Source organism: Epinephelus fuscoguttatus, linkage group LG6, assembly GCF_011397635.1.
Source record: "Epinephelus fuscoguttatus linkage group LG6, E.fuscoguttatus.final_Chr_v1".
NCBI lineage: Eukaryota > Metazoa > Chordata > Actinopteri > Perciformes > Serranidae > Epinephelus > Epinephelus fuscoguttatus.
Genome location: NC_064757.1, coordinates 13,242,098 through 13,268,200, shown reverse-complemented (window position 1 = coordinate 13,268,200; position 26,103 = coordinate 13,242,098). Strand labels below are relative to the sequence as shown.

Genomic DNA, 26,103 nt, shown 5'->3' with positions numbered 1-26,103 from the left:
CCAGTCACACACAACACACAATCTTTTTTTATATATATATATATACCTTTAATTTTGAACCACAGCGAAGCACATTTCAGCATCAAAGAGCACAACTTTTCTCTGGACAAATGTACAACTTAACACAAACCATTGCACAGTTCAAGAATAATATACTGAAATCATACAGCTTTTATAAAGAGAATCTATAACCACAAAATAAAATGTCCACAAAGGGGAGCCTACAGTGTGTGGGACAGTCACAACTCCCATACATTCCTTATAGAGGGTCCTGGCTGGGCAGGAGTCACATAGCAACGTGACACTGCGTTGATTCGAAATGGCACAGAGGTGTTTCCTGTGTGCCATGAAACAAACCAAAAAACAATCTTTTTTTAATAGTGATATGTTTCTCCCTTATATTCTCCTTGTGGCAAATCTGAACTTTAGGGGTGCTGGAATGTATCAAACAGCAGAAACAAAGGGTCAAACCTTTCTGCTCAGATGCAGCATCAGTGTTACCGGCCGACCACAGGAGCTCCAGCTCTCTCTAGTGGCCGACTGTGACACCACACAGAGAAATGGCAGTACAGAGCTGCAGGGCTAAAACATGAACCACCAGAGGGGTGGTGAAGAAATATAAGATATTAGTCCTCACCTTAATTTCTGAAAAACATACCCTCAAAGGGAGAGGACGCAACATGGCGCTACGAGTATCTGCTTTGCCTCAACTTGACACACAACAGCTACCAGGGGGAGAGAGCCTAGAAAACAACTGCACTGAAGTCACAGCAAGAAAAGACAGAGAGAAAATACTTTTCTGCTATCTCGATACTCTCTCCTATATAACAATACTCAACATGTTTCTAAACATCTTCTTAAAATGTACAATATAGTAACCTTGAAGGTTTTCTTACAGTAAATAAAATAAATACTTTAAGAAGTTAAGCATTAGACAGGCTGGTTATCACACAAACCAAACACGTGAAAATGACATCAATAAAAATATGAATGAAGTGACATTCAAATATGAGAAAAAAGTAAAGTTATGCCTGGTTTATACAGTGGCTCCTTCCATCTGAAAACTCGTATAAACTGATTGCCATAATGAAGCATAAGCAAATATTTGGGTTACAAAAATTTTAAGTTCTTTGCTTAAAAATATATAGAAATATTTGAGGACAGAATCTGATTGGATGAAATTTAAAGTGGTAAATTATTTTTAAAACAACCCTGATTAAGTGAAGCAGCTATTGACTGTACACAGATAATAGCGACAGTTTGTAAGCCGTTTTTTAGATTACCATATGGAGACACCTGGATACTGACCTTCACATCCCTGCTACACTGACTGCTGTGTAATTGTTCATATTGCTGTTTTGTCCGATAACAATGAGTACAGAGATAGTTCTGCCTGCGTTACATTAACATCTTCAGTGCTTCACTAAACCTCCAGAGTTCATTTGGCTCTCACTGACAAGGACACATCAGCTCTTTCCTCTGATTGATGCAAACAAAAAAGATGAATGCGCAAACATGGTGGACAGTCTGAGGTGATTGGTTGATGAGTACGGTAGAACCTTCTCTTTTTCTGGACAGAGCTGGACCCACACACACTGAATACATTTTGTTGCTGCACCTCTATAGCGCAACCATTTCCCCAAAACAACCCAGAAAATGATTAAATTAGCGTCATCACTTTTAACAATCAAATCAATTTGGAATCTTTGGAAATTTGAAGTACAAGCCAGATTTACTTTCCTGAACAATATTAACAACAACTCTTACACATCTTCCTACAGTCTTTAAATGCAAGTAAGTTTGTTTTCCACCAGTTGTCAGTCTTGAGTTAAACGGCTCAGTCCAACCCAGTCACCATTAGAAAGTGTTGGCATTGTTCATTTCTGCAAACTACAGATAACGTAACATTTGTACATTTCATACATATATTAACATTTCTAATGTAATGTAGTATATAAGCAGACTTTTGTCATCGGGAAGTGAAGGGGATGATGGATGGCATGACATTTAGACGCCTCAAGCTGCAGACCACTGTTCAAGACCAACAAACAAAACTGCTTTTAGTGCATCATTGCCGAGTTTCCAGCAGCTTTTAAGCCACCAAATGTGGGATTTTTTAGCTACTTCTAACTGTGGATTGTGCCCCAAAAAGCAACTGTTATTTAAAGAGACATCCCTGCTTCCCCTACCAGGATTGGGCAAACAAAAGTGGCCAAAACATGATCTTTTCCTAATCATAACCAATTGGTTTTTGTGCTACACCTAAGCACACGTTTACCATAGCATTACTGAAATGTAAAGAAACATAAAATTTCAACTTATGCTCCGCGTAATGTGAAAATGTAACAAATCCATGGTTTGTAGAAACATACAATGCCAACATTTATCTGAATTAAAGATAAAACAAAAATACAAATCCCAATGCAAAAATGGATTTAACCCTATAAAAAATGTGTTGGCAGTTTTAAAGGAGCACTCCAGCCATTTAGTGTCGGAGTGAAGTCCCCAACCTCTGTTCCATAAAGCTGGGGGACTTACAGGAAACAGATTAAAATAAGAACTGTTAAAATTTATGCCTCACACAAAGAAATATCCTGACTTCTAATCTCAGTATGGGTTTATCACTTGGTTCTACATTTCCCATAATGCAATACCATCACACTGACTGTTAAATGTCCAAATTATCAAGTGCAATCCAAGATAGCCTTGATGACATCACTATGACATTATCAGGGTTATTTTCTATTTTCTTAAATTTAGCAAAGGTCCATCCATCATCAGAGAATGCATTATATGACTGTTGTCACAGGCCGAGTAGCACTTCTCCTGACATGTGTTCAAATAACTACAGACAGCATTCATTCAAAATAAGAAACAAAAATGAACTCAACACTTGAGAATCTTTAGTTTTTATATTTTACCACCTAATCAAACAAACATTTGCCAGTGGTATAAATATCACTGTGTATACAGCAGTTAACTGTATTGGCAGACAACCTGAACATCACATGTGTAAGATCACAACTGCTGTCACACAGGGGTCAAGTCAACCAGTGATAGTCATATATTCTGGCTCTCTGCTCTGAAGCTGTGAACGTGGCAAGGTTGCAACACACACAAGCAGATGGCGAGGTAAAAATCGTTGCTGTGTCCTACTTGTACTGTCCAACCCAACAATGTCACAGACAGAAGCCATAATGCAACGATCTTACCACCTTACTGCACGTTTAAAACCTGTAACAGCTCCATGACGGAGATATAAGGTATGAACACAGAACGACTCACTTAAGCCAAACAATAAAACGTGATTGTGTTCTACCTCTGAGAGCCTTTCGGCTTTTGCCATTAGATATCAACCATGTGAGGGGCAATTGTGGTTATTAAGCTGAAATGTGTGCTGGTGTCCATTGCACTTGACTCATTATAAAATACTACTTTGTATGGTGTGTCGCTAACTGCTCCTCACAGCACAAAACCAACAAACAGTTCGCTCACAGACTGGATTCTGTATTTGAAAGAGACGCTGATCCTGTCAAACACTTCAGGGTAACTACTATTACCGCCTGATATTACATGACACTGTGATGTCAATGATTTGGCTGAGCGAGAGAGGCTTTGAACAGATGAATGGCAGCAAAAACAGGACACACACAGAGAAATGCACATGGCAGATGGCAAAAGTGAATTCAGTCTGAATAAAACAGACACAACATTAAGATATAATAGAACATACCAAATATAAAAACCATCTATGTATAAATAGAAACAATCACAACAAAGAAAATTAAAACTTAAATTTGGGGAGAGGGTGCAGCTGGGGTAACAATACAGTGAGTAACAGGGTTGAGAGCAGTGCATTAAAACTAAACAAAAATGTACAATAAAATATTAACACACATTAATAGGTATATCGAGGATAATCTGTATACAGGTAAAAATGTACAGCTGACCAACATTTTGTTCAACAGTGTGAATAGATACGAGTTGGCTATAATGGAAATGTGGAACAGTACAGTAATTCACTAACTCAACCTGAAAACACTGGTGTTCAGAAACATGATTCACAGACTGTAAGAACACAAAGACACTCGACTCTCGTACCCAAAGGAAATGGAATGACCCAAGGCTGGAGTTTTTTGTAGTTTTCTTTGTTTTGTTTTTCGCTCACGCAAAGCACTGCGAGTCTCCCAGAGCTCCGGAACTGCGCAGGGCCCTCGGGTACTGCCTTCCTCTCTGGTCTCCTTCTAAGGGCGAGCCGGTGTGAGTGCCGGTGGCTCTAGGCAGCCGCCTCCTCCAGCGCTGGCAGCAGGCCCTTCTCTGTCAGGTGTGCCTTCAGGGAGTTAAAGATGTGGAGCTGCTGATCGGCACGGAGGGCCAGGAGCTGCTGGATCACCTTGCTGGGGTTGGGGCCCCTGAGAGGAGGAAGATATCAGAATCTATTTTATTGGCCAAGTATGTACATACAGACAAGAAATCTGACCGCATCAGTGTGTTTACATGGATATAAATAATCCGTTTATGATCAAGGTTTTGGAGTATCCTGTGTATGTGTTTGAGCATGTAAACACCATATACCAGAAACCAAGATAAGACCTTATCTTCTTTATGAGAAACCCAAATCTGCTAGCTGGAGTTCTCTGAAAGAAACCAGGATATTGTCACATGTATGCACCTTAACCCTGTTACTAACTGCCGATAACTATCTGCACAGACGCAGCTTCAGCCATGTGACAAAACAGAAACACAAACCATGGTGGCAGCGGCAGTGTCTCATTTCTGGGGCAATAAAGAAACAAAGTTTTGTCTTTGGGTGATGAAAGATGCTGCATATTATATATAACTGACCAGCTGGTGTCACGACAACAACCCACTCTGGAACAATTGCAAAGCTAAGAGGATGATAGTGGACTTTGAAAGGAAGCAGCAAAGAAATTACGGGTCCTCGGTGGACAGTGGCGTCGACGTCACTGAGGGCCTGACCTGGGCGCTGCACACTGACTCAGTAATGAGAAAAGCAAGGCAGACCATTTTTTTCTGAGACACCTGAGGAAATTCTGGGTATCCCCTCATACACTGAGTAAATTCTACTCCTGCACCATCGAGAGCATCCTGACAGGTAATATCACCGCCTGGTACGCATACAGCATCAAACAGGACCCCAAGGCCCTGCAAAGTGTGGTTTGTTCAGCTGAACACACTATAGGCGCTGCTCTACCCTACATACAGGATGTTTACACCAGGTCCCAAACACCGAGAGAACTGCCTTTCCACCCTGCTGAGGTCAGGAAGACCTCAATTTCATGTGACAAATAAATTGATTGAACAAACTGATTGATTGTATCTTCACCACTGCTCCCCTTTCCTATACACTGGCTGAGACAATGACAGGCTGACACTGGTCAAACTGGAAGACAGGGTGGTAAGTGTAGCTTTGCTGTTTTCAGGGATAATATTAGCTCAGTACATAACATTTTTGTGTGTGAGCGTGTGTGTGTGCGCACGTGTGTGTGTGCGTGTGGAGAGGGAGACGCAGGATACGCCCAGAGCAGACAGCTGTTGGAGATCGCAGCAGAGGAGACAACAGTAAAGTTGGGTTGATTTACAGTTTTGCCAGTCCGGTCCGATGTGTGAACTTAAACCGGTTTGATTTTATGCAAACTGGCTGAACCGACATTTGTCATTATGACACAAATAAAAAAGTGGTCCACATCAGCAACCTGTTCTGACGGCATCACGGTGCTAAATCCAGCTTGTACTGCATTAGCAATAAGCAAAATGACAGCCTGATGAACATAAAATTATGTTCTATAGACGGACTAATGGAGATCACTGTATGACGGACTGTAAGCCGAGCACCAGCAACATGGAGATCACATTTCAGCAGAGGTGGGAGGAAGCAGAACTGCACACGCCGTGTCTGTTTACCAAGAAGTTCATGTGTTTTGGGGCGATTAGAGTACACATGGCAAAGTTTCTCGAGAAAACTAAAACTGCACCAATTTGGCAACATTTTGGATTTAGAGCTGATGACAGAGGTGTCCTAACAGGCTGCAGGAGACATGGTGCACCGCTGAGCTGAACTTCTGCTGGACAACCTGTGTCTATTTATAGCCTACCTGTCGCTCACTTTGAAAGTTCTGCAATGGACCAGGAATGGCAGATTCATGAAGCTGAACTGAGGAAATATCTTTGTGATGCCAAGTTATTTCACTTCTAAAAAGCAACATAGTTGTCAGCTGGCTTGAGCACTTATGTTACACACTGCAATGTGATAATATTTGGATGTTGATTTGCTGTTAGGACAAGGTATCATTGTGCTCCACTCACGAGCAGCTGCTGAGTCATGTGCATAAAATTCGGTACACGATAAACTGGTTTGAAAAATTTGACACCAGCCCAACCTTAGAAATGAGTATTTAAGGTGTCAAGTGGTACTGACAGTGGTACATGTAAAGTGTAGTGTTTAATATTTCCTGTCGCCCTGTTTTGTAACCACCACAGGCACCTGCACAAATGCACTGCAGCAATCAGTAACCAGGTCACTAGTTTGTTCATGTACGTATATGGGAAATATGAATAAACTGATTTCTCTGTGCTCAAGTAAGCACCATGTCCCGAATATGATCATGACCACAATGAGCCTTATTGAGCCTGAAATTTATGTCCATGTAAACAGACTCTGTTTGACGCTGATTGTCGGATAAAAGCTGGAGAAAGGTAAAACAAACATTTAACCACTAATCAAACACAGATCCTTTATCCAAAGTGAACTGGAACAGTGTTCTCTATTATTATTCAAGTATCAACCTTTCATATAGACGTGTGTTTACCTGATGAAGCTGGCAATGTATACATTAACAAATGTGGCCATGAGGTACTGGCAGTCGAATCTGTCCATAATGCCACCGTGACCTGGGATAGTGTTGGCAAAATCCTGAAAGGACAAAGGACAGTACATGAGCTTAGACTGCTCCTCTAAATGTAATGCAAACAAGCAATGTCAACAGACACAGTACACAATACACAGTATAGTGAAATCTTAAAAACTATCTACTGTTAACTTGATAGACATGAGAACGTCAACATTAAGTAAACTATGCAAATATGAAAAAGAAACTAAATAGTCAGCTGACTGACAGTGCAGTACAGATGTCTGTCATCTCTACCTTGATCTTGAAGGCTCTTTTGAAGCCGCTGGCAAAGAAGCCACCGAATGGTCCCACGATGGAGGCAAAGGAGGAGAGAGCAATGCTGTGGATCTGGAACGGATAGAGGCGCACAGTAGTCTGTGGAGACAAGAAGGAAGAGTCAGACCAAAACGGAGAGCAGCAGTTATCAACATTAAACCAGAACTTGAATGTGGGACAGCCTAATAAAGGGTTACTTCACATCTTTTACATAGTTGTCATACTATGAATATCTTGGATCCCCCTTATGATTTGGCATATTGGCACAACATATTCACATTAGTGTGAGTGTGAATCGTGGAGCTATGATGCTCAGAGACAGAGTAAAGCCAAAAAGATGGCAGAAAGAGCATGAGGAGGGGGAGAGCAACTGAGTCTTACACATCCAGTGACAGACTCCAGGATGCTGGGCAGGGCGTAGTCCTGGAGCTGGAAAAGATCCGATGGCTCACAGTCCACCTGGAAACTATTGGAGTCGTTGTTGAATTCCACCGGGCACACAAAGTAGCGGTAGCCGGCCATTACATAGGAGAGCTGGGAGGAGAACAAGCTTTTTTACTCTGCAGTCACATCACTGGCCTGCTAGCTCTTAGTTAAGTCAACACTGACAGATTAGAGCCAGGTTTATACTTCTGTATTGAATCTACTGGGCGGATGCTTACCCTACACCTGTCGTGCACCGCCACAGAAATGTAAATACACATTGCTGCGACACAGAACTGTTTTGTCTAGGAACCTTGTGTGTTGTAATGGAGGCACATTTTGTACTCTTGTTTACGGCATAGGCTACTTGCATAGGCTCTGTGTAGCGCTTGAGTACAGCTATAAATCAGCTTTAGAGAGGAAGTAAAGCTGCTGCAAAAAGTAGAATAGTGTAAGTTAGTTTACGTTTATTATGATTCATAGATTACATGAATGCTTGATTCACATGGGGCACAACTAAATGAAACAGCCATCGTTCATATTTAAATTATTGTGTCTGACATATTGAGGTTAATGAATATACCTTAATAACTCAGGAGATTGAGAAATGTACAGGAGCTCTTAATGACAACACATGGGTATATTGCAACCTGTTGGTTTTTGTTTATTGCTTATTTTAATGTGTGCAACTGTGGCCAAATGGGAAGTGACAACATGCAAGACTTACTTCAAGATATGTGGTTACATATCTAGCTAACTTTTAAATTAGGAAGTCAAAGCCTGATGTTAAGTAGTGCCGCTTTGCACAATTTCTTTGTAAACATCCTAATGCAGTAGATTAGTCAATACATTTTTAAATATATATATTTTTTAACTTGTAAAATGTAGAATTCTCTATTAAGGCATACAATAAAAATCCCATCTTACCATGATGCCAAACACAATGGTGGAGAACAATCCACCGATGAATCCCTCCCATGTTTTCTTAGGTGACAGCTGCAGAGGACACAGTGGAGGTGAGGATACCAGGTTAATATATCAACATGTGCCACACAATACTTATGTTATGTGCCAAGTCATCACAACTGATCCTGGAGAGGAGAATTCTCTTTAAATATTGGGTAGGAATGTACAGGACACCTAAGTTTGATTGGTGAAAAGCAGTCTAGATATAACCAACCTTGATGAGAGGGGTGCGGCCAAAGAAGAAACCAAACATGTAGGCCATTATGTCATTACAGATCACACAGGAAATTGGCACGATGAACCTGTTTAGATAGAAGAGTTTATATGACTCATAAATGAAACCAAGTGAATTTGCATGGGAAGATGCATGTTGAGGCCGTTTTAAAAAGTAATGCTTCCTACTTGCTAATGCTCTGCTCTTGCTCAAGGCATACAGATTAATGAAAAATAAAATAACTGGCTTTCAACATGACAGGGTTTTACTTCTGCAGTAAACATCAGAGAGGAGAAGCCGCTACACATATAAAAAGGAGATCAAAGACTACTCACCAGATCATTCCTTCAAAGAGGTTGTGAATGATGAGGTGAGACTGAGTCACCACAATCAGCAGGGTCACATGAGTCCAGCCAAACTGTGGGGACAACATAGCAAGATTATTCATGACTGTGATTGTTGTACTAAATATTTCTTGACAAGGTGGACATTTAGTAACAACATTTTCTTCACAAATTCAATGTAACACAAGGTGAGTAATGGATATACAAATGGTCAATTAAAGCAGTGGTTCCCAGCTGGTCCGGCCACAGGGTGCAGATTTGTCCTTAGTCATAAGTTCAAGGTCCACACAGTTTAAAATATTCAGCATCATACTTGTGTTTGGCCATGTCATTAAGCTAGTTTGCTGTCTCTGTTAAGTAGCTCTCTTATGTTCACTCACTCTACAGCAGGACACAGCACTTCAAAAGTAAAAACTCTGTGCTGGAAATTCACTGTACTTCAAAATAAAGTGTGATTTTTACAAATTTAAAACATTCATCTCTTGGGGTCCATTCAGGATGGACCCGCGACCCACTTTTGGACCGTGACCCACAAGTTGGGTAACACTGATTTAGGGGATGAAGTATTCCTTTAAAAAACTAGCTGCTTTCTCACTTACAGACAGCAAAAGATGTTGGACATACTCAACTGACATTTGGGAATGTTTGTTTATGTGCAGCTGTAGAACTGCCTGTTCTCTGCAAACCCTCCCAGGATAAACGTTTTAATACAGTCCACAGACACAAGAGCAAAGGTTAAATAGCTTTTTTTCTGTCTGGATTTGCTTCATGGCCAAGACATGGGGTTGTTTTGTAGGGAAGGCTCAGAGGACCATATTCATAGAATGGATGTTGTGTTACATGATTGGAGGCCATTTGAGTTACCAAGCAACAATTTCACTGGTTGGTTTTCTGGTGAAAACAACAAACTGAATACAGTTGGAATGACAGTGTACTGGACATTTCTATTAGAACAATCTCTGGCCCACTTCTCTATACACCTCAGGGTCCGTATTTTAGCTAGCTTCATCAATAACCCAGTAGCCTTGAGGCCGGAGGCCAAGAGGAGGCAGAGTGCCACTCACCATGTAGAACTGAAGGCGGTAGTGCTTCTTCACCAAACTGAGCACAAACATGCAGAATCCTGCAACAACATGACAAACACTGTGTGAAACACTTAATATGAACATAACCAGGGCTGTAGTGCCTAAAAAAAGAGGGAGAATAATTAAGTCAGAAACCCGGTCATCTTTGGTCAAACTCAGCTAAATTTAGCTCGACCTATTTCAGACAAAGCTCGGCGTTAATGTGCAGTGAGTAGGTGAGGATTGCTGGAGCCATTTTTATACACAGACCGAGGTGAGGAGAGGATGTTGCAGAGTTGAGAGTGTGTGAGAGAAAGAGTGCTTCTAATGGGAGGAAAGAAGCACACATACTGTAGACCCTAGGAAGCTGGTGGACTTAAAGGTTTTACACTGACATTTCCTCCCTTCCACATTAGACGCAACATCTACAGCATCTAAAGACAACACTGCAGATTCAAGCATTTTCTGGCGCCATTATCTTCAAAGCCTCGCTCCTCTAAGACGTGAGAAAGCCAGGCCCTTCAGTTTCACCTTGAGTCTAGTAGGCAAGACGCAGAAACAGTCTGGGCGCTTCCTTCCTCACCACATCCTGTTTGGCATCAGCCAGTAGCTACAGCAGAATAGAAAAACCGACCGACAACCTGCAGTACAGGAAGTGGGATGTCTCCAGTTTGCACGATGCCTGAAATAACTATCTTTGTAAGTTTCTAACCTAATAATGTACACCGAGCAATGCCACAAAGTTCTCTTTTTTTTTTTTTAAATTCTAAATGCTGATATACAACACTGAATGAAAAGATTTTGATTTTGACACATAGTTAAATTTTAGATAAGCCAAAATAAACAATTAGTGTCATTTTCTGGGACAAATCTGAGAGTTCCTGAAGCTGTCTTGTCTTTTGTAATGAATGTCATTAGAAGATGTCAGTCTGAACAGTAGCTTCACTCATAAATATATAACCTTAGCTGTGTGGAGCAGCACCTCTTCTCTTTTTCTCCTGAGTTTAAAGGTTTCATTTGACACTCACTAGGTCACCCTGTGGCATCTTTGGATTGGACTTTATAGAAGAAAGAAGTCACTAGAAAACCTGAGTGGCTGTTTTGTAATATCCCAAGTGACTTTTTTTCTGCCTAGTCAGCACAATTAATGTACTTCAAAAGAATAAGTTGTGTGGCATGACATGAGCCAATACTGAATGACCTGAGTGAGTAAATGTCCGTATGGCCCACTGGCATGTTGATGTGGCACACTGACAAAATGACAACATAACAGTGAAATGAAAGGAAGTTATTCCAGTTAAAGAACTATTCCACTGCTTTTCATAAAACTGTGCTGTCTATGCAGTAAAAAAACCTAAATACTTTTGAAATGTGTGCTATATGACCAGAGAAATCAGAAAAAGAGTTGTGGCATGTGCTTTTGCTCAGGAAGTAGAAAACCTACAACTACCAGAATGCACTGTGCCACACTGGATCAATAAATGCTCCCACTGGTTGGTGACGTAATGCGAGCTTGGCTATTTTTCCACAGGTAAATATATATGGTGGCCCACTGGTAAGCGAAAAACAGGCAACACAGTCACAGAATCTTGGTGCATATTTGATCAGCAGAGCCTAGTTTTTTAGACTGATTTAAGTTTGGTCCGAGTTTGACAGAGAGGAGTGGGTCTCTCGCTCGATCCACTGCTACACTCTTTGTGTCAGTGGTGGTGGGCATATGAAAGTGCAGAAGTACAATCTGTAGATCAAGCAACAACCCTAGAGTCAGTGAAAATCAGCTGAATGATACATTTCACAAGTGACTGAGTATTGGCCAAGTGTCCCTTTAAGTTAATCCCCTCCACACATGACATGAGGGCAGACATTATTAAAGACTTTATTTTCAGGTGAGTGTTTGTACCTGTGAGGTAGAGGGCAAAGGAGATAAAGCGGTGGTATTTGCTGAGAATGCGAAGCGGCTCCTCTCTTTGCACCAGTGTGAAGAAGTAGTCTGTCACCGTCTCGCCATAGAAGAAGTAGTTCACACACAGCAGGAAGTACCTGTGAATCCAAATGTACAGGACTTGGGGCTTTAAAAGTATGACATCAGCTAATGAAACTCTGTGTTCAGTATGCCTGCAGAAAAACCAGTGAGGCCAAGTGAATTCACTTGGAATAAAACATGTTTCACAGTTTTGAGTTTTCATCAGGTTTTTTTCAGGTGCAGGCATAGTGAAAGGACTCTGCTATCTATCACACTACAGGGTACAGCACGATTGCTTTAATCAAACAGCACTAATGATTCAAAATATTTTGCCATTTTTGCTGATTGGATTAATGATCTACAGGCTACTCCAGATGTAAGCAGGTCAGAAAACAAACCTCAGGCAGTCTGCAACAAAATAAAACATGAGACAACACAATAAGAAAGAAGCATGCAAGGATATTTGCTGCGTTCATGACTCCTCTATAAAATGTGCAATATTGTGTGTGATTGTGTTTGTGCGCCCCCACCAGCTCAACGTCCTGAACCAGGGCAGGTGGTAGGAGTGGTACACACTGTAGCCGATGGTGATGATTTCTTGGAAGCACTTGATCTGAACACAGAGGACCTGCACAGAGAAACACTGTGTCACCAGGGACAACACTACTCTGTGTGTGTGTGTGTGTGTGTGTGTGTGTGTGTGTGTGTGTGTGTGTGTGTGTGTGTGTGTGCGAGAGAGAGAGAGTACGTCCTATGTCCTGGTGTCCTAGTGACACAAAATGGCTGACAGGCCTATTTTCAGGGAATCCCCAGATAACTGGAGCAGCAATCCTGCATTCTATTAAAGAGCCTGGATCTCATTAATCTGTGAGATTACGTTTCTCATTTGTGTGCTAAAGTTCAATTGAATGTGCTGCATAGAGACATTAAGGTATGGAAACTAATGCATTGTATAACTCATTGAGAAAATGAACTGTGTACCCTAACCAAACATGTAAATATATGAGACAATGGCTCATTATATTTGTCACATTTTAAACCATGACTTGTGTTTATTGTTACACCTCTATGCTACCACTTTTTGGAAGTAACTTCCCCCTTGGTGTTTCATTTGACTGAAGCAACACATTTTTTGTAAGGTCTGATCTATCTGATTTATTTATTAGATCCCCATTAGCTGCTGGAACTTAACAGCAGCTACTCTTCCTGGGGTCTCACCAAGTTCATCAACCAAAAATGCAGCGAACATAAGATACATTTACATTCATACTCACAAACAAACATGACACAAGACACTTGCTCAAACCTAATCCAATAATACTGTAGCTCTACATGCTGACAATTCATTTTAAATTCATTTTCAAGGATCACTTGACATTACCTTTTCTGAGTTACCATAATAATAAAAAGGAAGCAAATAGCTCAGTTTTACACCTTCCAACCAGACATATAAAGTCCAACATATAAACAGTAAAAATATTCTGTCATACCTGCTGGGTAAATAAAAATAGTTTAAGTTTTTTCTTAAAACTCATAACATTACTTTCTGAGAGCAGAAAAAATGGTAATTCATTCCATGCCACTATTGCTCTGTAATGCATTGTTTTCTGTTTTAAATTAGTTCTACATAGGGGTAACAAAAACCGACCCTCAGACGACTGTCGAGTAAAATGATAGTGTGTGTCTGAAAAAATGCTAAAGTCCTGTACAATATTTCTGGTGTTTTTGTTGTTATTATGTTTTTGATAAGACATATTAGTGAATATTGCACCCTGCATTTTACACGTAACCAAGCTAAACGATCATTCATTGTACTTACATTTGTTTGGTATGGGCATTGAAGGACTAAACGAGCCGCTTTATTTTGGGCTACCTGTAACCTATTCAAATTACTTCCTGATGTACTGGACCAAATTACAGAACAATAGTCTAAGTGTGACAACACCAGTGCCTGCACCACTTGCTTCAATAAACAATTAGACATAAATTTTCTGCAGTGTTTAATCACCGCCATACCTCTACCCATTCTTTGCACTATTTGATCTACTTGGTTGTTCTAGGACATTAGACTATCTACAGTAATTCCTAATAGTTTTACCTTGGTTACTTGTTCTATCTCTGTATCACCCATGGATATGTGAAGCTTAGGTGCTTCTCTTAATGAATGTTTCGAACCTAAAACTATACATTTGGTTTTCCCCCTATTTAAGACCAGTTTATTTCTTATCATCCATTTTTCTGTTAACTCTAATTCCTTATTTAAAATCTTAGTCAATTCATCAGTTGTATATGCTGATGTGTAAATTGTCGAGTCATCAGCATACATCGCAACAGTGGCATGATTCAAAATCAGAGGAACATCATTAATAAATATTGAAAACAAAAGCAGCCCTAAAGAACTTCCTTGTGGCACCCCACAACTCACAGCTCTCAGCTTAGAATAACTACCATTATAGTATACAGTACATTTCCTATCAGTCAAATAACTTGTAACCCACGCGACAGCAGATGGCTCAAAACCATAACAGCGCAGCTTATTCAATAACACATGGTGATCAAGAACATCAAATGCTGCGCTCAGATCTAGTAATACAGAACCAACAATTTTTTTTATCATCAATTTCCTTCATCCAGTCATCTGTCATCTGAGTGAGTGCTGTAGCCGTGGAGTGTCCTTTTTTGTATGCATGTTGATATACTGTATTCAACTCATTTTTACAAAAATAACTTTGAATTTGATCATATATTATTTGCCCCATTATTTTACTGAGGGCAGGTAATATACTAATTGGTCTACTATTCTTGCCCGAAAATGATTCTCCACTATTTTTTGGTAATGGTAAAATCTCGGCTACTTTCCATTCAGAAGGACAAACACATGTTTTTAAATTCAAATTAATGATATAAGCAACAGGCAGAGCAATCAGATCAGCTACAGGTTTCAATAACTTCATATCAAGGTTGTCAACACCTGAAGGATTTACTTTACTTGCTTGGAGTAATTTCAATATTTTCTCAGCATCGATGCTTTTCAAAAGTAAACTTTTGAAATTTGTTATGCATTATTTTATCTTTAATCAGTTTATTAGAAAATCCATCATCTTCATCATTAGATTGTAAACCGTCGCGCATGTTCTGAATTTTATTACTAAAATAACTACTGAAATAATTAGCAGTATCACTTGGCTTAGTAAAAAACTGTCCATCTACTACTAAGAAATGTGGTGTTGGGGCATCGGTGGCTTAGTGGTAGAGCAGGCGCCCCATGTACAAGGCTGTTGCCGCAGCGGCCCGGGTTCGAATCCAGCCTGTGGCCCTTTGCTGCATGTCACTCCCTCTCTCTCTCTCCCCCTTTCATGCTTGTCTGTAAATAAAGGCTAAAAATGCCCAAAAAATATCTTTAAAAAAAAAAAAAAAAAGAAATGTGGTGTTGATCTTCCTTTTCTGCCCATTAATTCGTTAAGTGTACTCCAGGTTTTTTTACTATCTAATTTTGCACAGACAATTTTATTTTGATAATACATTCGCTTCTTTGTCTTATTCAATTTTGTTACACGATTTCTTAATCTACGATAAATATCCCACTGTAGTGCATCCCCTGATCTGATTGCTTCAGCCTTGGCTCGATTTCTTTCTGCCATATTATCTCTAAGTTCATTATCCAACCATGGAGCTTTAACATTTCTCACTGTGAGCTTCCTTATTGGTGCATGTCTATCAATAATTGACATTAGCAATTCATTAAACACATTGAAGGCCCTATTAGAATTTTGCTCCTGAAAGACTGTAGACCAATCAACTCTACTTACATCACTGTAATACAAACTATCATCAAAATATCGATACATCCTCCTTAAAATAATTTTTTGACCTGCTTTCGGTAACGCCAGAAGTGTCAGCTCTTTTGAACATCATCAGTTCGTACTCACAATCATCATAAGCACCATGGGGCCAAGGTAGATGATGAAGAAGAAGAAAGAGATCATGGCTAGCGTGAGGATGCCTCGTACCCACCAGTTCTTCCATCTTAAGGACATACACACACACACAGACATAGATAAATCAATTTTGCAGTTAAAAGTCCTTTTAAAAACAGAACAAAGTAGGTTAAGTAAAAAAAAAAAAAAAATGGTAACAGCAGACGACTAGAGAATAAAAAGGTGGTCATATGGGCCAGCTGTCTTGTGTGAGAAATGGGCACAGACATGGTGATGTAAGGTGGCAGGTGTGCAAGATTATCAGTTATATGTGTGGTGACTGTTAAAAGAGGACCTAGTATGCTTGACATTATGATGTCACAATGAAGGTGACTTTTGACTTTTTGGATGTAATATGTCATCACTTCATCATTTTATCCTATTAGACATTTATGTGAAATGTAGTCATAATTGGCAATGTGTGGCAAATTTGAGGACTTAACATGTGATATTTACTTCTATTCAATCAGTGTTTTATTTCCACCTTTAATGTAACACCTAATGTTATTAGTCAGTAATGATAAAATAAGGACTTGTGTCATTCAGACATGGCTGTTCCTCAGACAAGTTAATGAGGTGATCCCCACTTTACTCTGTCCAAAACTGCCATTTTGCTAGCAGCTAGCTAGTTAGCTAGCTAGCTTGCTAACTCCACCATTGCTACACTGGTTACAGGCAATAAGGAATACAGTAAAACAGGATTGTCAGCATCTGTGATTCTGTCAACCTGCCAGCACCTGTTCATTTAGAAAGAACAACAGCTAATGGGAACACTAACACTTACATCATCACTCACTCACTCACTCACTCACTCATGGACAGACTTTGGTGTTTATAAGACTGGCCTCGCCCTTGCAGTCTCACCAAACATCATCAATATAAGCTTCTGAACACAACCGGACATGTTACAGCAGGAGAGATGCAGGAGAAATTAGCAGAGATAAATTAACAACATCAGCAACAAAGTTTATATGTTTTCCTGATGTTAGCATGTAGCTTTATTTAGCAGTGTATGCAACATAAAGTAAACACTTGCAGTCGCGTGTCTGGAGCAGATGACCATATAAACACACTATGATGTCATACTGTAGCCAGAGTATAAAAAACTGTTGGAAACAGAGTGCTCAGAAAACCTAAAAGTTTTACTCACAGATTACTTCTTCATATGTTTACCTCATTATTTGAAACTTTAGTCACATTTAAATTAAACATTCTTCATTGTAACATGACATATAAAACACAAAATACAGGAAAGCATAATAGGTCCCCTTTAATTATCCATAATATATAGTGTTAAAACAGTAGTGTAGCTGTGTGGCATGCAGGGACATCCCCAGTTTGATATTAATAGTGTTTCTGCCTGGAATAAAGGTTCAAGAGTTCAGTGATTCATATCTGCTGTTCAAAGGAATCTCAGTGTGAGGAGGGACTCCTTTGAATGAATCACACCTCCACATATGTAGCAATGCTGCAGAGTCCAGAAAAAAACTGGGCCTGTAGCTCTATACAGGAACACTGTAGTGACTCACAGAATACAGATCAGTTCCTGACTTCCAGAACTATTTTTATATTCAATGCTGATCATCATCTATTCAGGGAAAGTTTACTGAGCATGCTTGAAGCCCTGTTTTTACGCTCATATTGTCAGATACCGTAAGGACTTTTTATCACTGTAGACAGAAGTCAGCAACATAGTTTTTCTCTTTGACCATGATCATACCTTGAGGAGAGTCCAGACAGGGCCTTGTTTAGAACCACAGGGGTGTCATCAGGAGGAACTGGCACCTCTGGGACCCCTGAATCCACCTTGGACTCGCCGTCTGACGCCCCATCTTTTTCCACCTTCAGCTCACTGTCTGAACCCTGACAAACAGAAAGAGGAGAACTAAGAACCTGACATTTAGCAACGATATGGTGCTGTAGCGATAGGACAACAGGTGCAAACACAGAATCACAAGAAACTTTTAAGAGTCACTCAAGTATAATCCTTGTTTAGATATTCGTACAGTGTATTTTATCAGTGGTACCTCAAATGTTTCATCCCTTTGCAACTATCTAAGGATATACCAGATGACTGTATTTACAGTGACCCAGCAACACATTGCCAGTGGAGCTAAATAAATGTAAATGGAGCTATTTATCTATGTCACAGTGTAAATAGTCAAGCTAAAAATAAATACTCTTTACATGGTGACTGCCATAGGAATGGCCTCAAACTAACTCACATGATATGGTATCTAGGTTAGATGGCTCTTGGAATTTTTTTTAGCCTTTTAGAGCATAAACACACAACACATAGCACATCATGTCTCTCAGCCCCCCACTGAATAAATGTCAGCTGCTGTGTTCTGAGATATACCCTCAAAACACATTTTTCATTGTTTTACTTAATTTCATTTGGAAGATGCTGTCATCTGACTTTCTGAGCTGGATACAGTCATTTATCATGACATCACTGAGTCAAACAGTGTCACTAGCAAGGTAGGGATGAATAAATGCAGGAAGAAGCAGCCATCTAGGCATACATTGTTTCTAAACTTTAAATGCGAAGTCAGTTGGAGCACATCACCTTACCATTACTACACTGTAGCCCCATTTTGATCCAAGGTGCCCAATTTTCCGCCTCGTAGGGTAGTCATATTGGCAGAACCCTTTCAGTTTACACAGACCGAGGCGGCCTTCCACAACGGGAGGGGCTGTTGAAGACTTGTGAGAGGAGCTGTTGAGGACGCTGCGCGTGCGAGCCACTGGCAGTGGATAAACAGGAAACAGCTGATAGCAGGAATTAGCGAGCAACTAGTAGCAAGAGGGAAACGCAAAGCTGACAGACACTGTAAAAATGAGCAGGGGAGACAAGGAATTGCGCAGCCTGCTTGCCCTCGCAAACGAAGAGGCCATTAACTGCACAATTCCTATCTAAAAAGGGCTAATGTCAGCAATAATCTTACACTACAGGTATTTTATCAAAGTACTTTTTCAGTGTTTCCTTGGTCTACAATCAGGTTGTAGTCATCAGCTTTTCATATATCAAGGCTGCGGGGGATGTGCACTGGCCAAATCTGAGCCGCCGACCAAAGGTCTGACTTTGGAGCTGCTGCCTGCTCTCCACCCGGAGAAGTACTCCACAGTCGTGGGGAATGAGGTGAAGGGACCGTGGCTAGCTAGTCAATTCTTGTTTTATTTGTAGTCTGATAGAGAGAGCATGAGAGGCAAGGCAGGACTGGAATTACTATTTGAATTAAAACTCTCCTGCCAATAGAAATAATACACACATTTATAGTAAATTAAACAACTTTTCCTTGCAAATTGGCTTCAAAAGAAAGCAAATTGTAAATAATTTAAAAGCTCTTTAAAGCCACAAAGGTGTTTTTCTGCTCTGTCAGATCACAGTTCTGCTCAGGTTGAAGTTGGGTGAAGCTATGCTGGGTTTTTTGAGGTCACCAAACTCCATTTAACTCAAAGAGTGATAAAGGTTTAAGTTGTCCCTCTGTAACAGGCACAAATAATAAACTAGAGTAAGTGAGATATCAACTGATCATTTACTTAGCTCTACCCCCATTTGCTACTGTTGCTATGCCTGTCAACATTTCAATTCTAACAGGGTATCCTGTGTAGTTTACAATTACAGTGGCAGATTTACCACTCGATATTCATACTATGCTTTAGAGAGTAAGTCTTAAATTTCAAACAAAAGTCAATAAAAGCAGGTTTCTCTTATTTCTATCAACCGAACATCAGATGTATTGACTGAAATGGGAAGTGTCCCCCAGCAGATTTTATTGGCTGCAGCCAGCTAGCTAATAAGCACTAGCTCTAAGTTGAAAACTCTTTAACTTTACTTAAAGGATGAGGACTGAATTAGGGAAATAGCATGCAATCACAGGTAGCAAGTTTGGCTGGGGCTGCTGGAGTTTGAATTTACTCCTAACAAGGGCAGGGCGGAAAAACAATAATGATAATTATCTCGATATACTTTTCCTCAACAGAAATTTAATAAATGTTCAATAAATCTTCGATCCACTTAAACCACCCATATGCCTGTAGAAGGGGCCGGTAATGCACCTTTTCATCAGCAGCGAATGATCCCACGCTACTTCACCACATCATAAATGTCAGTCTTTTGTAGTTTTGATTGAGAAACAGCAAGAATGACATACTGTGGGTGTAAAATTTGTTAACAAAATACTTACCGCAACTGAAATCTTTCTTTTGTCTATTGATGTTGGTTACATGGTCAGCTTACAAAATGTTTTACACCGTCTGTACAAAGACATGCTGACCAGATTTGTTATTTCTTTGTCTAATCATTGTTTTAATTGATGACATTATAATTGGAGTATAATTGTTTTGAATCTACTTCAGATGTGTTAAAATCAACTGCTGTTTGGCAAATTATTGTCATGTTCTCACAATCAATCATAGCTTCAATCACATCTAACCACATGGTTTCTTCAGCGTTCACTCCGAAGCAATAACCAGCCTTTAAACTTGAAAGAAATTATGATTTGACATTCATCATGATAACAAGTATTGACACTGATTGATATAGTAATTTTTATTGTGATAACATTTTAGCTATATCACCCAGCCCTACTTCAAACCAAATGAGGAGCAGGACAGAGTGACTAACCATTAGTCTAAACTCTGAGGTACTAGCATCTTAGCTTCCTCACAATTGATCTGTCAGTCCTGAACATGCATTCTTTCCTTTACTAATAATAGGACATAATATTGTAGTAGACAAAAACACTGTTTTGTCCACCCCGTACACTTTCTGCTTTTATGTTTTTGGTTTGGGGAAGAAAGACAATATCCAATATCTTACAAGCAGAGTTTCTCTCTAACTACATGCACACTGCTTCAACCTATGGAAAAATTCAGAGCTTGACAGACTTGACCTCGATTTGCTAAGCTATGATTGGATAATCACTGCTCGGGAGAGAGGTTTAGCAAACAGTCAATTAAGCTCAGTCTATATGTCAGACAGGAAAAATGTAATTTGCCAAAATAATTGAAAACACCTGTGTGTGTGTGTGGTGGTGGTGGTGGTTTGGGGGGGGCATAGATGTCTAACGCCTTTAAAACCCTGCTGGTCAATATTAGTCCAGTCCTTTCAACACCACTTATCACTTAATTCACAATACATATATATTCTGTGTTCTATGTAAACTGTAGTGTACTCAAACAAATACTGATATGATACTGAACAAAGAGCAGCAGCTTCATCATATCAGAGTGGACATACAGTATTTAGCAAACAGCAGCAGATCTGCCAGTGCAAGGCTATGCGTGGGCGGCTAACACTGCGCCAATTCATCTCCATCCATATTGTTGATTTCTCAGAACCATCTGTTCACTGATGGAGGCCTTATCAAAACACACTGATCTCTGCCTCTCCATGGCAACAACAATCAGAGAATGGCTGTCATCAGACAGTGGCAGTCACCCGCAGCAGCTCGTATGAAAACAGAGAGGTTTCTTCAGGTCAGTCTATCCTTTCACTTTTCACCCCCCACAGACATCTCTGCTGCTGTGACCAAATTAGGCTCGAAGTTCTCACCTCACACACAGCAGATGGTCGGCTTGCTGTTTTAGGACGGCCACTCATATTAGACACTACTACAGCTGGATATTTCCTTAATAATAATATACCTCTGTTGCTTTTTACCTTAACAGTCCTTTCGGCACATTCAACTTTAAAATGCTGACAACAAACATACATTATTGCAGTTACATTCCTGCCATCATTTACTTTCTTAGAACCTTATTTCCCTTTCTTAAATGGACTAAACGGACTGTGACAATGTACAATCAACCACCTCACAACTATGTCGAATACTAAATTACATTGTCAATGCAACTGATTTGTCAATCACAGTCACATCTTTCTGCAAATATAAGATAAGATAAGATAAGATAAGATAAGATAAGATTAACTTTATTGATCCCACACTGGGGAAATTTACAATATAGGGCTTTTAAGACTTTTTAATGCCATTCAGAATAAAACTTAAGACAAAGTTTACAATAACCAAAACTTAAGAAACTGATATGAACCAATAGTGATTACTTACGGTTAGGAACAACTGTGCCTCAATATTAACATATGTAACATAAAACATGAGTTTCTGGAGAAACACCTGGCATTATTTGGTGGGGGATTTTTTTTTTGGCAATTTTGTGTTTTCACCCTGCATGTGGTGATTCCCATTGTGCAGAGTTTGAAAAACTACATAAAGCACACAGAACCTCGTATGCACTGCCTTATAGCTGCTTCAGCCATGCTGCAAAATCTTGGTTAAATGGACAATTTTAATTAAATTTGTGCTTCCCTCATTACGCCCAGGGTACAGTGACAAACACAAAATATGAGAATTGATGGTTCTATTATCCTGATTTGCCTGATGTTGATTTGGGAGACATTTGGTAATTTATTTAGATTATTTCAAGACTTTATACTGCAGAGAAAAAAAAGATTAATTAAATCATAATTTTCGTGTCGCAGCATTTTTAAGACCTTTGAAAGATGGATTTAAGACATTTGAATACAAATAAAGGCCTTAGTTTTATATTAAAGAATTCAATGCCTTTTAAGACTCTTAAAGGATCCACAAGAACCCTGTGGATATTCTTCATTAATAGGAGAACCAGTCAAATCCACAAGGAAAAAAAAATCTGCACCCACAGATCCTTACACTTTATATTCGTGTAAGGCACAATGAATGAAACTGTGAGCTAGTTGGACAAATATATTAAGTTCCGATTATACGGCAACATATTTTCTCATCTTCTGGTTGTATACCGAAAAAGAACTTGTTTTAAAAAGATCCTTTCCAAGTTAAAACAAGATACTTTTCACAATATAAAGACATATACCAGATTATTCAGTTTTAAATAGCCTACTTGTTATAACAACAAATCAGATCACTCAAAATCAATGTATTAATAAAAAAGAAGTTGCATGGAAAATATGTCGTCCTCATGTAAGAAAGATATCACTTAACGTAGAAATGTTTCTTAAATAATGGAAAACATTTTTTTTTCATGGCAATAATACACTAACCCTGCCAAACTGACTCCGTTAGCTCTTTAGAGAGCATTAATGTTGAGGCTGAGGATCACATTTGAACAGCTGCAACAGTCAGCATGTGTCCACCTTTGTTATAGTGTCCCTGAACAAAACACTGGCTCCTTCTCTGGATCAACTCACCTACAAGAAACTAAAACTGTACATTTTTCCAAGATTTACAAAATTTCTGTGACATTCCTTCAAACTATATGAAACACTCTTAAAAACAGTGTGCACTGTCAATAGTTCAAACCACCGACTTAACACTTACAGACCCATTCTCCGCCTGCTGGTTTCTATGGAGACAATATCCGTCAGTCAGGATGCTTGAGTTAAAAATAGGCGCTCTCTTCACATAAACACTCCTCCCTTTGCACGCTTTCTGGTAAACCAGCATCAACACTGAGTGTCTCCGTTTTGTTTATCTCCGATTCAATAGATAAGCAAGATCTCCAAGCTGTCGAAGGATGAGCACATTTATCTTTCAAGGTCATCTTTACTGGGATATTAGAGCTTCTAGATATTGCAACAGAGGAGTGTGGCTCCTCCAGAAATAAAGCAAAGAGGAAAAGAGTTGGTTTGTGATTCACCTTCCCAGCTGTGTCATGCCATCAACTCATGAGGCACAAACATTTTAGAGCAACTGTTTTAAAATGTCTTGACTGGCTAAATACCACACATGTGTTCACAGGGCCATTTACAATGAGACTTCCAGAAATCGCCTGAAAGAACCCACAATGTCTAAAATTAGAAATATACACAACCAGATGATGCACCAGGCAGATATCCAAAAATGGTATTGCAGCGGAATTTCGAGGCAGCTTTAAAGTGTATCTCATCTGATAACAGTGTGACTCATTCATATGTTCATGAGCTGAATTTCACCCTACTCCTGACTATGCAAAACAACAAGTACCTAGCTTAAACTACTGCCATCCTCATTTCATAAACCAATGTCATTTTCTCTAGTGTTGTCCTTTTAAAGCTGATCCAGATAAAAAGGTCATTGCAGGGCCAGAATAGATTTTACCTTTTTTTCCCCCAACTTTTTTTCTCCATCATTTACTTGTTGATCACTATGATGCTGAAAAAAGGATCCACCTGAACAGCTTTATGTCCTGTTACCTCACCTTAAGTACATGACAATTAACAATTTGCCTAAATTTCCATACCCCCATTGGACACTTGTGGCACACAAACACAATGATTTCCACATTTGCACTTGCATTTTGCCTGTCCTACTCCACACTAAATGAATCCTAGTTTTACTCAAGCACGTTCCTCAATATTTAGAACATTAGCATTTGGCCCCCAAAGTAAAAAAGATGCAAAAAAACCCAGACTTCCTCCATGTCATATGTGCCACCATGTTCAAACAGACTCTACACCTTTGTTGATGGGAGAAACATTAGAGGGATAAACTCAAACTGACAGTCAACGCCTTCCTAAATTGGAATAATATGACCTAAGTAGCACTATACCCATGTGTGGGAGGTAATTAACTGATTGTATAACCTGACTAACACTCCACATAAGAACCACAAAGGCAGCTTCTTAAAGTACTCAGTGCTGGGCTGCTCTACAAAGCCCAGAAGACATACAATAATAAATAACATATTGAAGGAAAAGTCAAAGCACTTTGTGAGCTGATTGGGCTTCACTAGTGAATTACCATTTCCCTTGTATGCGTATTGTGGTCAGTTGCTGTGATGTAGCTAATGCATCGGCCACTCTCCATCTGCTTTTAGCTGTTTTTCAATTATCTGTAATCACGTCTTCTCGTCTTAGAGAGATCCCTACATCCATCACCACGCCCCTTTGTTCGACATCCGTGTTGACAGCGCAGACAATGCGGTTATTTTCCCTTCACTTTGGATACACACGACAGTAATTACAATATACTGATGGACAGCATTAGGCCTGAAGCAGCTGTAATTATTGTTGTAGCATTCAGACCAGCTAAGCTAATGTTGTGACGCTGTACTGCCGAGTCCTGACTGTGAAGCTGTCGAGCAGTAAAGATGCTACATCGTTAGCTAACAGCTAACGTTGATGGAAAAACAAATAGTTATGAGTGAAGACAGTCTTCCCCGGTTATTAGAGGAGGTGACATGGTGTTTCTCGCTTGAGGGTTTCTTTAACGCCTCTGCAGACGTGATATAACACCGTTTATGTGGGTAGCTGCAAAACGTCTTACCAGACACCCGTCAAATAGTTTACAAATTAATATTGCTTTGCTTAGCATAAAGCAAAAACATCTTTTCAGACATAAGCTTAGTTTTTTTCCGATGCAAGGACAGCCTGTCTGTAAATCGGCATATACCTGACAAAGACAGCTGAGTTCATTTCGATATAATTTAACTCATGCATTTAGTTTGCCTGTTGTTTTCACGACGAACGCACACACAGGAAGACCGTACGCAGCATCAGCCAATCAAGTCCAAAATTTGAGTAGTTTGGCGGATTATTTGTACAGAGGATTCAGCGGCTTTTAGGAGCTTTTGAGTAGCTTTTACTATCCTGCTACGTGAGCGACTATGCCCACAGGAAAGCCGACGTCAAATGTATCGCTTATGACATAATTTTTCCTCTAGCTGCATGAACCACCGGATGATACATTAGGACTTACAAATCGCTAGCTGGCTAACTAGCGTCTGCTTCGCTTCCAAACGATTTGACTGAGCTCTGGTTAACGTTACCTTGTCCTCTGACGGCTGCTGCTGTAACGTCGGGTCCGTGTCTTTGGTCCCACGGTGCCTTAGCTCTGTCATTTTAGCAGATTGTAGCCTGACGACTACAGCGAAGGTCCTGTGTCTCCTGTGACACTCACTCGTTATTTGGGCTGTCAGGTCTCCTGCTAAGCTTGTAGCTAGATTCTGCTTAGTCCTCTTCTTCT

General features: G+C 39.8%; 1 protein-coding gene across 1 annotated transcript; it reads right to left on the bottom strand.

The window, feature by feature from the left end:
• Nucleotides 1-52: 52 nt before the first annotated feature.
• Nucleotides 53-26,103, bottom strand: cds2 (CDP-diacylglycerol synthase (phosphatidate cytidylyltransferase) 2). Its single transcript, XM_049578904.1, has 13 exons — nt 25,907-26,103; nt 17,859-18,001; nt 16,091-16,187; nt 12,692-12,789; nt 12,099-12,238; nt 10,199-10,257; nt 9,126-9,208; nt 8,791-8,878; nt 8,538-8,606; nt 7,569-7,721; nt 7,167-7,286; nt 6,831-6,934; nt 53-4,412 (listed from the first exon to the last, which is right to left on the bottom strand). Exons 1-13 carry the CDS (start codon nt 25,976-25,978, stop codon nt 4,277-4,279), a joined length of 1,362 nt encoding a protein of 453 aa, XP_049434861.1. The 5' UTR covers nt 25,979-26,103; the 3' UTR covers nt 53-4,276.

Excerpts from the sequence above, each read along its gene's own strand:
- cds2 (XM_049578904.1), bottom strand. The coding sequence starts at position 25,978 with ATGACAGAGCTAAGGCACCGTGGGACCAAAGACACGGACCCGACGTTA. Across the intron at positions 9,209-10,198 it reads ACCGCCTTCAGTTCTACATG|TTTGGCTGGACTCATGTGAC; the intron begins GTGAGTGGCACT and ends TTGTCCCCACAG. Across the intron at positions 8,607-8,790 it reads GCCGCACCCCTCTCATCAAG|CTGTCACCTAAGAAAACATG; the intron begins GTTGGTTATATC and ends TGTCCTCTGCAG.